We start from the raw sequence: 15853 nt of genomic DNA, 5'->3' as shown, positions 1-15853 counted from the left end.
AAACGTCAGCGAAGTCTCGGATGATCCTTGCCAGAGTCCACAGCACCTCTGCTGTCGTAAGATAATATGAAAGACTGTGAAGGTCAGCCCATGGAACACCTCACTGCTATTCTGGGGCCACCTGTGACCAACATGATGTCATGCATTGTAATAATGTAACATGATTTCACTTATACCACAGCCCACCAGTCACTAAATACATTATCCCTCCATCCCATCTCCCCTCTGAGAATTTCTGAACCTCTATTATGATTTGAATATATTGCAAACCAGAAAAGCAGGAGTTCAGGTTGGGGCCACATGTCATCGTCATCTGGTTTTCCTTTCTGTCCCACTGTCCCATTACATTACTGAAGTTTAATTTAGTTGGATGCAGAAAACTGAGATGACAGAAATACTCGAGAAGACTTCCTCATCCAGATAGTAACATCAGCACTGCTAAAGCACACTTCATTAAAAGCGACACACACAATATACTTCCAAGTGTCAGCAAAGAAACAGCCACGGCATTCCTTCTGACTCACTCTCCACATTTCCCTCTCAGCCGAATGCCAGATCTTCACAAGGTGTTCATTTCCTGTCTCACCCAGCAACCACCTTCTGCATTTTTATTGTGTTGATCTCTCCTGCCTGCATTTCCATGGGGATTCCTCACTTTAAAACATTCTTTGCTCTCACTCCCAATACGGCCCGCTCAGCAGTGCTGCCCAGGCCTGGGATTACAGCGAGAGCAGAAGCCAACAGCTTGCTGCAGTCCTAAGGGACTCCATGAAAAACCAGTGTCCTGGCGAGAGCATCTAGAGTTAAGGCTGTGGACCACAGTGTGGAGGGTCAGGTTACCTAATAGCATTTGCAAAACGGAGCATCCTTTATTCTCCTAACTCAACTAAAAAAAGAAAAGAAGAAAATCTTCCTTTTTCAATGTCAATACAAGGATATGAGTTTAATACTTAGAAAAATGTAGATCCTACATTGCAAATATTTCAGACACGAGTAAAACAAAACAAGTAAGGCCAGGCACAGTGGTACAAAATGAGACCCCAGAACATACAAGACTGAGGCAGGGGGACTGTAAGTCTGAGATGAGCCTGGGCTATATGATAAGACCCCACACTTCAAACAACAACGAAGACGAATACACACTTGTACAGTTGACCTGAGTGATTGTTACGATTCTGTGAACACACACACCAAAGTGCTTCATTCTGGAGATGCGTAACAAGAGAGGGCTGAACGGCAGACAACGGAGAATGGATCGGAGAATGGATCAGAGAATGGCAAATGATGGGAGCGTAAGAAGAACCTTGCAGAGAGCAGAAGGGCTACACACAGCTACGATTTGGATTCTGAACGTGGCTAGGGAAGGCATTAGAGGCAGATGGGACAGCATGGACAATGAGTAACAAGGTCAAAAGTAACAGGAGGTGTCTGGAACAAGGCATGCTCAGTGTCACTGAAACATGGGTGATGACTCAGAGCAAACCGGGGGAGCGACTGAAGCGTTAGCAGAGGCCAGCTGGGAACTATTCGGTCTGAACACACATTCTACCTTCTCTTTAGGAAGGACTGAGGACTCTAGGATGCTAACACTCCTTGGGCTCCTGTGTTTCCCGATCCCAGATGTGGTGTACCTGGCTGCTTCCAGCTCCTGCTGCCCTCACTTCTCTGCTGTGACAGACTGCACCTTGAGCTGTGAGCTGAAACAAACCCTTTCTCCGCTAAGTTGCTGAGTATTTTCTTGTGGAAAAAAAAGAAGTCAATTAATAAATGGAGGTTGAGAATTTTTACAGAAAGGAACCTATGAATCTTTTAAGACGCATTGACAGGTAAGAATGCCTGAGATGGGAAACAGAAATGAGGAGACAGAATTACAGCGCTCCAACACAAGAGCTCTGGAGCTTTCATTTACGTTTTCACTACGAACATTGTAATAGTGAAATCTCAGGCACTCACCTCATCACATAAATGAAGTTCAAACTATTTTATCTGCTTCAACAAGATGACATCAAAAGCCCCAAATCCCATTCATTCATTCATTCATTCATTCAACAACTCGACATTGGCTGCTAAGTATCAGGCTGAGGGAGCAGAGGGTCAAAGAGGGTCAAAGATGCTCACGGCTATTCCACAGTCTCCTGTGTCTTTTCTTAAATGTCTTGCCGAAAGGGAGCTTCATGGACTTCCAGACCGGCCTAAGGGGCTGCAAGGAAAGGAAAAGACTCAAGATGGGGACCTGTGTGGTGAGCCTTTTACACTCTGGGTCACAAAGCAAGGTGCTAGAGCACGAAGTAAAACGTCTGTCCACCTTCATGAGAATCGGGCCCACAGGCAAGGACTAGAAACTTGGCTCAAAATCATCTGAGTTTGGACACATCACAATTTCTCTGTACTTAGAAATTCAATTCCTAAAAGAAATCAGACCCAATCAGATAAAGAGGGAAGTCCTGGGATTTTGGTGCACCAAAAGGAATAAACTTAAGTTCAAAACAAAACAAACAAACAAACAAAAATCAAGGAAAGTGAAGAACAGCATCCATATTTCCTGGGTTCCAAAATCCCACCAGAAAAACCCCAGCTGCCCATCTTTTAGAGATCTGCAAAGTCCTTTTGTAGATGTGCCAAGAAGTTTCAAAAGTACCTGCCAATTATACCACCCCATTTCTCCAACTGAAAATAAAAGAAAGAAAGAAAAAATCCCGCCTCCCTCCTCCCCACAAAAGTGAAAAAACCCTCCAGACATTTTTGAGGGCTTGGAAAGCCATTTATCTACTGTGGCCAGTGGGACCTAGTCCACTCAGTGGCATTTCAGTTTGGGTTCTGAATAGGTCCTCCTCCAGACAGCCTAGTAGCGAAGTAACCATACACAACACAGCTTCTTTCAAAACTACTTTGAAAATCTGCATTTTAGTCTTTGATGAAGGAAGCAAGACACATACTGCAGCTGAACCTTTGTGAAAGCCCTTTCCTGTTCTTGGTTGAGTCTTGCAGGGACCTGCCCCAAAGACCTCAGAGTTTCCCTTTATGGTGTGCAGTGCACAATGTGAGCAAGGCACCACTCCACAGCCAAGCTTCTGACAGGCCAGACAGAGGGAAGAGTGGTTTCCCTTCCTCCATACTGCATGAAGAGCCATGAACTCTACTATCTCACACGCAGCAGCCTGCAGAGGCATGCAGTCAGAAAGGGTAGCAGCTGGGAATCCGAGGCCTCCAGGACATTAACTATAATCTATACAATGAGTCATTCAATTCCTACTTTCCATCTCCCATGAAGGCCTGATTTCATTTAATACCCTGGAAAGGTTCCTATCAAGCCGAACACTTAGGCAGGAAGCAAGCTGTGTCTAACCTGCTCTCAGTGTCGGGGTAGAGTAACCATCAGCTAACAGGGTGATTCAATCAACAAGCATAGTCAATTACTTTACTTCTACTTATATTTCTACATCTATGCTGCTCCAAAAAAGGATTTGAAGGCTTTTCTAAAACTTCATAAAGTCAGCATGAATGTTTAATAGTTCACAAAAATCTAAAACAAGTCTAAAATGCACCATTAACTAAGGTAGTGGTAAGACAGATGCATAATACAACATACTATAATTGTAAGATGCAATTCACCTTCAGTGACATTAAAATGTCAAAAATACATACATTTAGTCAACATAATACAATGGGTTCCAGCAAAAAGGCAAAGCAGTAGAAAACAAACTTCATTCATAAAAAATGCAATTGTTGTGGTTCTCCTGGAAAAATAAAACTGGTAATACAATCAGCTGAAGTCTAGCCAGCCACCATAGACTGGTGAATTGCCCATATGCTCAGCTGCCCCTTCACAAATTACCTAGCTGATCTAGAGAAAAAAATACTTTAACATTCCAAGAGCTAGCCCTTCTTCAAGCTTCCAAAATGATTTTCCATTTAATTCACATTTAAAGTCAGATTATTACGTAACAACTTGATAAAAATCTGGAGGGACATTTACTTTCCATAATATGGAATACAAGGAGGATCAGAGGGTGGAGGAAGCCCGTGCTTCAGTAAGGTGAGGACTGTGAGGGACTAGGCAGGTAAAGATGCCTGCTGCTAAGTCCAGTGACAGCAAGTTGATACCCAGGCCCTGAAGGCGAGTGCCAACACCCAAATTGTTCTCTGACCTTTGCATGCACATCATGGAATGCAGGCACATGTGTAGGTATAACAAACACATGCACATGCAAGTGTGCACACACACACGTGCACACATACATGCAATAAATAAATGTAAGTAGAAAAAAAAAAGAAAATCTTAAGGTGTTCTTTTTCAAGTCATATCTGGTCATGATTGTCTCTTTTGTTTACTAAATAGAGATCCCTTTATCCTTAAGTGATGTTTTTCATCACTAACTACATTAAATGATGTCAGAGAAAACAGTGGAGGGGATTACTCAAAGGGCCGATCCTCTGGAAATACACTATAGATAGATAGATAGATAGATAGATAGATAGATAGATAGATAGATAAGATAGATAAGATAGATAAGATAGATAGATACATGATAGATTAGATAGATAGATAGATAGATAGATAGGTAGATAGGTAGATAGACAGATGAATGGATGGATGGATGGATGGATGGATGGATGGATGGATGAGATAGATAAATAAAGCAAAAGTGTCAAAATTAACTTTGTCAAAACTCTGGAAAACAATTAAAGGCTTCCACCAGCTTACTGACCACTGCCATCGAGGCAGGAAGAGGGAAATGGGAAGGGAGCTCCAGAGCCCTGATCCGGAGGCTGGAGACAGCAGGCTGAACTCCCAGTGTGGAGCCTGCAGTTCTCAAGGAAGCAAAACAGATCTTACTCTTCAAAAAACTGGTTTATCTATTCCAACTTGCCCTGGGGCTACCTGTAGTAACTGAGTGCTGAAAAGCAGCTAACATCTGTCCAGTTGAAAGGCAAGCAACCATGCACAACCACTAGAGAGAAAAACCTAGGAAGTGTCTCAGTGTGCTGAGGACTGGTGTACATATGGCACCTAACGTATAAAGATGTAACTAGTGAGGACATGGAGTTCTCCTGTATCCCAGTCTGGCCCTGAACTTACTATATAGCCAAGGATGACCCTGAACTTCTGGCATTCTTACCTGTACCTTCTTGAGTGAGGCTCTTTTAAAAACAAAGACAAAAACAAAAACCTCTGCCAATGTCAAAATAAAAAACTAGAAAAGAGGCTGAGAGGGCTCAGTGAGTAGGGGTGCTTGCTCACAAGCCTGACAACCCGAGTTTGATCCCTGGAACGCCAACCCACTCCCCAAGGTAGAAGAAAAGAATTGACATAAAAATTGTCATTTGAGGCTGAAGAGATGGCTCAGAGGTTAAGAGCACTGGATACTGTTTCAGAGGTCCTGAGTTCAAACCCCAGCACCCACATGACAGCACACAACTGTCTCTACCTCCAGTCCCAGGGGACTCTGGCACCCTCTTCTGGTCTCCTCAGGTACTGAATATGCATGGTACCCAGCCATACATCCAGGCACATCCATACATATGAAATAAAAATAAAGACAAAAAAAATTTAAGAAATTGTCCTTTGATCTCCACATTCATGCAATGGCACTTGGGCCCACCCCTCACCACACAAATAAATGTAATTTTAAAATAATTTTTAAAAATGGAAAAGACATTCCTGGTAAATGATAATCAAGAGAACTAGGAATTATTGAATTAAAAGCAGAAAAAATAGTCTTTGAGTAAAAAATTGTTCTAGGCGGGCAGACAGGTCATTATATACGGATAAAAGAGTCAATCCATAAAGGGTTGATGACATCGAGAGACATAGACAGTGTACTAGAGCAATGCAAAAATGCACGAAGCAAATACAGACAGAACTGAGGAAAGATGAAGATATTCTCACATCGAAGGTTTGAGAGCTCAGACTCCACTTTCAGTCATGTGCACAACATCCAGGCAGATGTGAATAATCACACAGGGGCACTGGTGGCAGGCAATATAAGCAACCAGACTCAACAGACACATGCTGCACCCCCCTCCCCACACCATGTAGATAAGGCATTTCAAAGCATCTTCTTCTTCAGTATATGTGAAACACTCCAAGATAACTCAAAAAATAAATCTTAATTTAAAAAAGTCACAAAAATAACTGGTCACATAGGATAAAACAGAAGGAAAATAAGAAACTCTAAAATAAATACATAAACTCAAATAGCATTTCCTCAACTGATGGGTTAATGAAAAAAATTACAAGGGAAATCAGATAATATGTTGAGATAAAGAAAACAAACACAGTATACAAAAATAAATGTGGAAATTTATAAAAACCAACCGTGTCATTAAAATATCTCACTATAATATTACATCATATAAACTAGACAAGGAAGAGAAGACAATACACCAGCCAGCACAATGAAGAATATCATAAAGAGTGCAGATTACAGAGTAGGGACACACCACCAATAGACTCAATGAGTCTCTAGAAAGACTAAGCTGACAGACCGTTAACCTATGACAAACAAACCAGATACAACCCTGGAGGCACCAACACAGACCTCACTGAAATAAAATGACGTTGGCAAGTAAACAGTACGAGCAGCCGACGGCACCAACACATCAGACCGACAGCTCGGATGGAATGGGTGTGCATGAAAAACACAGCGGAGGGAAAGAGTGGTTGCAGAAAACTGGAACAGATACGTGAGAAGAAGAAACTTCTCAGTGACTCAGGAACCTCATAAAATAAAAGTCCAAGGCCAGATGGCTTCACTGGTGAACTCAAACAAATATTTAAGAAAGGATTAACAGGAACCCTCAAACTCTCCAAAATGTCTGAGTGGGGATCAATTCCTTTCTTATTTTAGGAGGTCAGGCTACTCTGATTCTAAAGCCAGATGCACACTAACGAACAGAAAATGACAGGCTTACAATTACAGGTGTAAAAACTGTCGATAAAGCTCAGCAATCGGAATCTAAGAGCATGTTAAGAGGATTATAGACCACGGCCAAGTGGAATTTTCACAGGAACCAAACATCTGACGAATGTGATCCACCACAGTGATAGCAGAAAACAATGCAGCCTCTGGATCATCCTTCACAGCAGAGACACTGGGAAAACAAAGATCTTCCTGAGCACGGCTGGGGACACTCCTGAAGACACTTGGTACTCAGGGGCAGAGGTCCAAGTGCGTTCTCTTAGAATGGAGAGACAGAGATGCCTGCTCTTCCAACTGTTACTCAGTGCTGTGCTGGAAGTTCCAGCAGGAGCAATTAGGTAAGAAAAACAAGACAAAACAAAAAGCATCCAAGTCAGAAGGAATTCAGACTTTTTCTGTTCACAGACAACATTGGACCAATATATAGAAAATTCAAACAATCTGTGAGAGAAATGACAAAAACAATAAGATATACAGAAATACATTTAATCAAGGGCACGCAAAACTTGTATATTGAAAAGTATGAAACATTGCCAAGAAGAACCAAAAAGCACCTAAATAAAAACAAGCTGTTACTATTATTAATTACCACTAAGATGCCAATACTTATTAATAAGATGGCAATGCTGCTCTGATCCATGGATCCTATACAATCCCCTTCAAAATCAAAGTGGCTTTTTTTTTTTCCAGTGTTGGCAAGCCTGATCCTCCAATTCCTAAGGAATTGCAAAGGACCCCAAATAGCCAAAACAGTATTGCAAAGGAACAAATTTGGAGTTCTTTCCCTTCAAAATTGCAAACATTATTATGGTCCTGGTATAAACACAGACATATAGCCAACTGGAATCGAAATAACCCATGACCAATTGATTTTTTTGCAACAAGGATGCCAAGGCCATTGAAGGGAGAAAGAATAGTTTTTTCAACACACTATAAATTTAAAACAACAACTCCAAAATGGAACCAACAGCTACCTATAAGAATTAAAGAATTAATATGGAAGAACACAAGGATAAATCTTTATGACCTTGGACCAAATGATGGGTTTCAGATATGACACTAAAAGCATCTGAAAGAACAGAAAAACTGAACTTTATCAAAATTAAAACCCTTTTACGCACCAGAGGAACTAAGAAGGCTGTGAAGCAACTGTTTTAATTGCTTCCTCTTTACTCATTGATGGGAAATTGCCACCCTAGCGTATTTATGCGTATTTATGCAACATCTTATCCTGGACTGATGGGCTTAAGAGGAGGTTCCCAGACATGTGTACTCATACCACCGAGGGAGAGGACACTGCACACCATGATTACGGGGTTGTATTCAGGAAAGAGTGAATAATCAGAATACTGAGGTGTAAATAAGCCAGAAACATAACCACAATTCAATAGCGTTGGTAGGTGGGGCCTTTTCTTAAAGGGTGGTGTAGTCATAAGGATTCTGTTGTCATAAACAGATTTTGTCCTAAAGCTAGGACAAACGGACTCGATAGGAGGAATCTGGTTCCTTTACATGCCTTCCATCCCTTCCCCTACATGAGAATATGACTTGCTCCAGTCTGGAGGGTGCGCCGAGAGGGATAGACTTGGCCTCAGTCGACAGAGGACATGTCAGGACCATGTGCCCGAGCTTCCCAGCCTCTGGAGCTATGAGAAAGAATATCTTGTTTATAAATCTCCCAGCACACGTGCACACCTGAGTACACGTGCACACCTGAGCACACGTGCACACACACACTGCTGCAATAGCACCAACAGATCAGACATGAGGTCTGTTGAGACACACAGCAGTATAGTATCAAAAGCCGAGGTGCACCCTGGCCGCAGAAGTAGGGTGTGACTGGTTCTCTCAGTGATTCTTCAGCACGTGGGAACTGACAATGCGGCCCAATGGAAGCCCTCCTCCTCTGCCAAGGCACATAATAATGGCTTTAAATTTTGAGTTTAAATGGTAACAACTCATAGAATGAAAGAAAATATTTGCAAATCACTTACCTGATAAGGGTCTAATATTCAGAATACATAAAGAAGTTTTACAACTTAACAACAAAAACCAATAACCCAGTTGGAAAATGGGCAATAGATAAAAGGAGACATTTCATCCAAGATGATATATAAATGGTCACTAAGCATAAGAAAAAACAGCGAAAACAGCACCATCCTATAAGGAAACAGCGAAGCGAAACCACAAAGGAGTGCACTTCACATCTGGAGTGTAGAACGGCACAGCTGCCAGGGACAACCCTTTGGTGTTTCCTCTCAAAGGTGAACAGACGTACTGCATGACCCAGCAACTTCACGGAGGTGAAGAAAAGAACTGAAAATGGGCATTCAAACAACCATGAGCAAATATTCATAGTGACACTATTCACGAGAGCCACAGGTAGAAATAACCCAGATGTCCATCAAGAGATGAATGAAGAAACAAGATGTGGTATGCACACTTGATGGGAAGTTATTAGACCATAAAAATGGATGAAGTACGACGGCGCTTCAACATGGACACATATTGAAAACATTATGCTAACTGAAAGAAGCCAGGAAGAAAAAGGTCACATATTGTATGGTCCATTTATATAAAATAGCCAGAATGGGAGAATCCATACCGACAGAACAGACTGATGGTTGCCAGGGACTGAGGACGGGCAGGGGTTAGGGAGTAACTGTTTAATGGGCACAGGATTTTATTTGGGGTTTCAGAACTATAGAGGTGTTAGGTGCACAATGGTGAAAAAGTACTCAAATACCACCGAACACTTACAATCTTGAATTTTGTGTTACGTAAATTTCAAATTGATTTTTTAAAAATATCTAAGAAAAGAAAACAACCTCATGTTCCCTTTGTCAAATACATACATTACAGGCTCTCATTCAATTTCTTGTGTTTTTTAAACTGAAAAGCATACTTGGGCTCAAGTCAATCATAACATTGGAAAAGGTACGGATCTAACTTAGTCAAGTGCTCCTTAGCTGAGAGCCATGTTCTTCCAGACACATAATCATCCCTCAACATCTGAGGGAGATTGCTTTCCACTCTTTCATGGTTGCCAGAACCCATGATTCTCAAGTCCCTTATATAAATGGCATGGCATAGCCAGGCGGTGGTGGCGCACGCCTTTAATCCCAGCACTCGGGAGGCAGAGGCAGGCGGATCTCTGTGAGTTCAAGGCCAGCCTGCACTACAGAGTGAGTTCTAGGAAAGGCGCAAAGCTACACAGAGAAACCCTGTCTTGAAAAAAAAAAAAAAAAAAAGGCATGGCATGTGCATATGGTCTACACATACTCTCTGTATGATTTAGAGTATTTAAGTTGCTTCTAAGTCCTACTATATGACGACAACCACATGTCCCAGAAACTCCATCGGTGCACAGCAGAACAGAATGGGTACTCGACACGTGCAAATAAACAGTCAGAGCAACACTGTTTCCTGGTGGCCAACGAGCTGCTGCTATACTGGGCTGGAGATGGCTCAGCAGTTAAGGGCACACTCTGTTCTCGCAGAGGACCCCAGCTTGGTCCCCAGCACCACCTCAGGTAGCTCACCACTGCCCAGAACACCAGCTCTAGCGCATCAGATGACTTCTTTGGCCTCCTGTGCGACACCCTCTTCCCCCACATATACACATAATTAAAAATAACATAAAAAGTTAAAAATTCTTTAAAAGTAGTTCTTTTACTGTATTACTTAGGGTACAACTGGACATGTTTGATACAGACACAACTGGCCCCAATACTTGTAATTGAATGTTGCTAAACTCATGGAACTCACGTGTAGGGATGGAGCACAAGGATGCCGAGGGCTGGCCACACTGCTAAGCTATCCTGTTGGTACTCTCTCTGCACAGCCCACTTTACCTCTAAAGACAGTGATGCTAAACTGCTTTCAAGTTCCCTAAATATACTTAGCAATATCTAATTTTTCATGCCATGGAAATGGGATCTTCCTAATCTAGGGCAGTGGTTCTCGACCACATTATACATCAGAACCACCACTGAAGCTTTTAAACATTACTCAATAGAGTTAGGATCTCCGAGATGGGGTCAGGAATCTAGGGGTCAAAAGCTCAGTTTTTAAGGCTCTCAAGATGACTTTAAGGTACAGCCAGAGTTGAGAATAATTCACCTAGAATATTCCATATCCTCATTCCCTACCTGGCCACTGGTGCCTTAAGCTCCTCCTGCTCCTCCTCTTTCTTGCCCTGACCCCACCTCCCAGGAGCTGGGGCTGCTGGGATTACAGCTCACAGACCAGGCTTACTCTGGTGTTTTCTAAATGCCAATTATTTATGTTGGAAAGTAGTATCTTTCTAGAAATTAAGCCATTTGACTAGACTTTCTGATGTATTAGTTTAAAGTTGCCTGCTCTGTCTCCCTACTCTCAAATGCCTGTATACATATTTGTGGTTTTTCTCCTTTTTTCATTCCTCAAACTGTTATTCCACTTTCTCTCTTTTCTTTCTAAACCCCCTTCCAGGGCCTTGAGCACCGTTCTGCTGGTTCAAAGACCAGGCCTTCTGCCTCTTCTGCATCAGCACACTGCACAGCAACCCAGCTAATATCCACTCTTTTTTTTTTTTTTTTTTTTTTTTTTTTAAAGATTTATTTATTATATATAGAGTGTTCTGCTTGCCTGTATGCCTGAATGCCAGAAGAGGGCACCAGATCTCATTATAGATGGTTGTGAGCCATCATGTGGTTGCTGGGAATTGAACTCTGGACCTCTGGAAGAGCAGCCTGTGCTCTTAACCTCTGAGCCATCTCTCCAGCCCTAATATCCACTCTTACTTTTACCATTTCCTTCCATGCTTTTTCCTGGGCTTTTGCTAACTGTTCCTCAGTTGCTTCACTTGAGATGTAGATGATTTACTTTCAAATATCTTTTCTGCTGCATGTACTTAGGATATAAATTTCCCTGAGATATAGCTATACTCCACAAACTTTGACGTGACATATTCTCATTATCATTCTGTTTAAATTTTATACTTTCTTTATGGTTTCTTCTTTTACCTGTAGGTTATTTAAATCTTACTTACAGTGCTAAGGGTCAAACCAAAACCTCAACACACACTAGCCAAACACTTCAGCACTAAGTCACATTCCCTGCGCCACAATTTGTCTGTTTTGACAGTCTCTCCATGCTGCAAGGCGTGCTTTCCAAAGTGACAGGTCATATAGAAACTGTCCTCAATGAGAAGACACTTCACATTTCCAATATCCAAGCAGCTTATATTGAAAACAAACAAGAAAGACACTTACTCTCGCTCCTTTTCAGTCAGCTTGTCATTGATATTATCTTTGATTGTTGATCTGGACCCCTTATGAATTATGGGATATCTGAGGGGTACTTGTAGGAAAAAGGAAATCATGGAGACCAAATGTGCAGTGTAACCAAGGGCAACGGCAATGCTTCCATCATCTTTTGCTGTAAATTCAAAAACAGAGGAAATTAAAACAACCATTTACCTTACAGATGTAGCTCTGAGGAGGTCTTATGCAAATAGGTGGGAAATAAAATATTAATCACTTATCTAAATGATGTGAATTTATGCAATCTAAACACATTAACAAGGCTTGAAATTTCACCTACTAACTATTCTTAAAGCTATCTCCCAATGATTAGTGTGCTGAGGTCAAGATGTGATATACCTCTTATGCAAGAGTTCTTAGTGTGCCCAAATAGTCATTACTTTCTTTTGCACCCTTTTAAAGTGAGGAATTAATACTTAAATCTATCACATAATGTGATTAGTCAAAGATTTTAATGCAACATAGTCCAAATGCTATACAGATTATTAATTCTGAAGTGAAGTAACAGAACACACTACCTCCTTACAGGGTATGCTTCAGGTATTGATAAGGACATGGGGAATTTTAAAATGGAGAGAAAGGAAAAATATGTTCTATAGTGAAGATCAAAAACCATATTGTTCATACACCAACCTAATCATATAATTTGGGTGGTGGTAACTAGAGGGAAAACACATGTGCCATACAAACGTAAGCATTTGGCTTTTAAAAGCTACAAACAAATTATATTCTAAAAACTCATCATTCATATTTCTGCTCCTATCTAAAGGTAATAAATGATTATTCAAGTTCTCAGAACTCAAGGAATGCAACAGAAAGTCTCAAATGTCCCTAAGAAGGAAGAAAGTCAGACTCCTCCCTAGTATACAGTATTCCTTAAGGATCTTCAAAAGCTCCGCATGTGTAAAGATTGAATGCATGATCTAGGATATCCCAGCCATGGAGATAGGGATGAAATGATCGCAGTAACTGTGGCCTCACTACTGCTTGATGCCTAAGGACACCTTCAACTTCAATTATTAACCCTATTTTTCATATTGTCCCATTGATAGTTTCAATATGTGTATACTAGCTTTTTATGGCAGGGATGCCACTGCACGGCCCTTCCGCAGTGAAGTCTCTGCCCTTGACTATACACATCAGTCTCTTAGTTTCTCTTTGATGGTCCTGTAAACAAATATCACTTAAAATTACTCACTTTTCTTCTTCCTAGACTTTGTCTATAGTAATACTCTATCCAATAGTCATTCATTCACCAACAAATACTGAACAAGACTCCTCTTTAATACCGTCTCATTCATTTTACAGACTGAAATCAAAGCAAACCAAAAACTAAGGCCCCAAAAGACTAAAGAACTGTCCGAAGTAACATCGCTAAGTCGGCCAACACCAAGTCCTCTGGTCCTTGCCTGCTCTCCCACACCATCACAGAACCTCCTCGTTAAAAAATCAGTATCTACTCATTTCAACTTGGAGTTCTGGAACGTACCAGGCACTTGACATTCTGCACCATCGCAGTGTCTCCACACTTTTTTAATAATGGAAAAGAACATATAAACAGTCTGTGATCCGGGGCTGGAAAGAGGGCTCCATGGTTCAGAGCACATGCTGCTCTTCCTGAGGACGTGAGTTCTGTTCCTAGCACCCACATCAGGTGGCCCACAACCACTTGTAACCCCAGCTTCAGGAAGATCCAATGCCTCCTGGCTTCTTTGGGCATCAGCACACACATGCACATAACTACACACAGACACAGATATACATACGTGGTTAAAAATAAAAAAAAATAAATCTTTAAAAAAATGTCTGCAACCTCCCACTTCTGTAGTACTTCACAGCCAGGCTTCTCTCCACACAACTCCACGGAAAAATGGACAACATTCACTTCAGGTGACTACTGAGTCAGTACTAACCAACATGCTAGCTATTTTTAGAGACTATGTCCTCTTGTCCCAGGCACAGTCAGACTTTGATTATTAACAATTTTGCCTCTATAGAAACCCGTACATCATACTATACTAGTGACTAAAAGTACTTCACTTTATGTGCGTGCGTGCGTGTGTGTGTGTGTGTGTGTGTGTGTGTGTCTGTGTGTGTGTGTGTGTGTGAGATTTCTCAGGACCTGTCTATCTTGTTTTCTGAGACACGTCTCTTACTGGTACCTGGGACTCACTGATTTGGCTAGGTTGGCTTGAGCCCCGGGGATCCAACTCCCTGCACTGGGATCACAGGCCTGCACCACCACTTCCTGAACTCAGTCACAGGCCTGCACCACCACTTCCTGAACTCAGTCACAGGCCTGCACCACCACTTCCTGAACTCAGTCACAGGCCTGCACCACCACACTTCCTGAACTCAGTCACAGGCCTGCACCACCACACTTCCTGAACTCAGTCACAGGCCTGCACCACCACTTCCTGAACTCAGTCACAGGCCTGCACCACCACACTTCCTGAACTCAGTCACAGGCCTGCACCACCACACTTCCTGAACTCAGTCACAGGCCTGCACCACCACACTTCCTGAACTCAGTCACAGGCCTGCACCACCACACTTCCTGAACTCAGGTTCCCCATGCTTATATGACTGGGGTATTTCCCCAGCAAAAAAAGTACTTTAAATTATGAATTCTCTCGGGATCCTAAAGCTAGGAGAAATCTTAGATATCACAGCATGCAATACCATCAACTCACCGATGACAAAGACGAGGCCCAGGTGGACAGCTTAGCCAAAATCACATTGTGAAAACCACAAGCGATGGAGTGAGAGGGAAAATCGCTTCTATGCCTCACAACATGCTGCTGCTCTCCACTTATCTAAGTCTGGAGTCGTGGCTGAGACTGGGAGTGCCTGCACAGTGGCTGAACTCTGCCTCCTGCTTTCTAGAAAGTGCAGAGCCACCAAACTGCAAACACTCCTAAGAGCAAAAGGACTTGTGTTGAAAAGAACCTTCTTTCGGAGGGAGAGGAGGAGGAAGACTTCAGGGGCCCATACTTTGCATCACTGACACTTCCTTTATGTATCCAACATTCCCTTCCTACATGACCAAAAAAGGTTGAAAATTTTCAGAAAGCAACAAAAAGCCTTTTAATGCCTCCCAAAGAAGTCAAATACAAACCACTAATGGTCAATATCTCAAGTATCTACATGCTTCTCATATTACTAAAGGGTAATGGTAAGAAAATTTACTTTGGCATATTTTTAGATTACATATACATCTTTACTAAGAGACTGGATCTCGCATCACCTCCCCACAGTGAGCAAAACCAATTTTGCTTAAATTTCAACATCTAAAAGGTGTCTCAAAGAGAATTGTACGCACAGAAATGAAAAATAAATCAAAAGGAATAGTGGACAACAGAGTTAAGTACCATTGCAAGTGACCTGCAGTCCAGGCTGCTCACACTCGCACTGCTGCTCGCCCTATTAAACACCTACGAGGTTTCCCGTTCCAGGCCATCGCGCTCCACCAGCCTCACAGTTAAACACTGTGGTGTTGGATTTCCAATATTGAAGCTTTATATTAAAAGGCATTTTAAAAGGACCACGGGTGGAGCCTTACAGGACCCAGGAGTATTTCGATACCCTCAAAAGGAAAACCACCTCCTGGTAGGGAGGTCACCA

General features: G+C 42.0%; 1 protein-coding gene across 1 annotated transcript in view; it reads right to left on the bottom strand.

Annotated features, from left to right (window-relative positions):
• The window catches only part of Uvrag (UV radiation resistance associated), a 274915-nt gene that overhangs the window by 92678 nt on the left and 166384 nt on the right, over positions 1 to 15853 (bottom strand). Inside the window, exon 12 of the mRNA XM_059270780.1 lies at positions 12179 to 12344. Within this exon, the coding sequence (XP_059126763.1) occupies positions 12179 to 12344 (166 nt within the window). The remainder of the gene's footprint in view (positions 1 to 12178; positions 12345 to 15853) is intronic.

The sequence above is a fragment of the Peromyscus eremicus genome, chromosome 1 (genome assembly GCF_949786415.1).
Source record: "Peromyscus eremicus chromosome 1, PerEre_H2_v1, whole genome shotgun sequence".
NCBI lineage: Eukaryota > Metazoa > Chordata > Mammalia > Rodentia > Cricetidae > Peromyscus > Peromyscus eremicus.
Note: the sequence above shows the minus strand (reverse complement) of the source record. Positions and strands in the feature narration are given on the sequence as shown.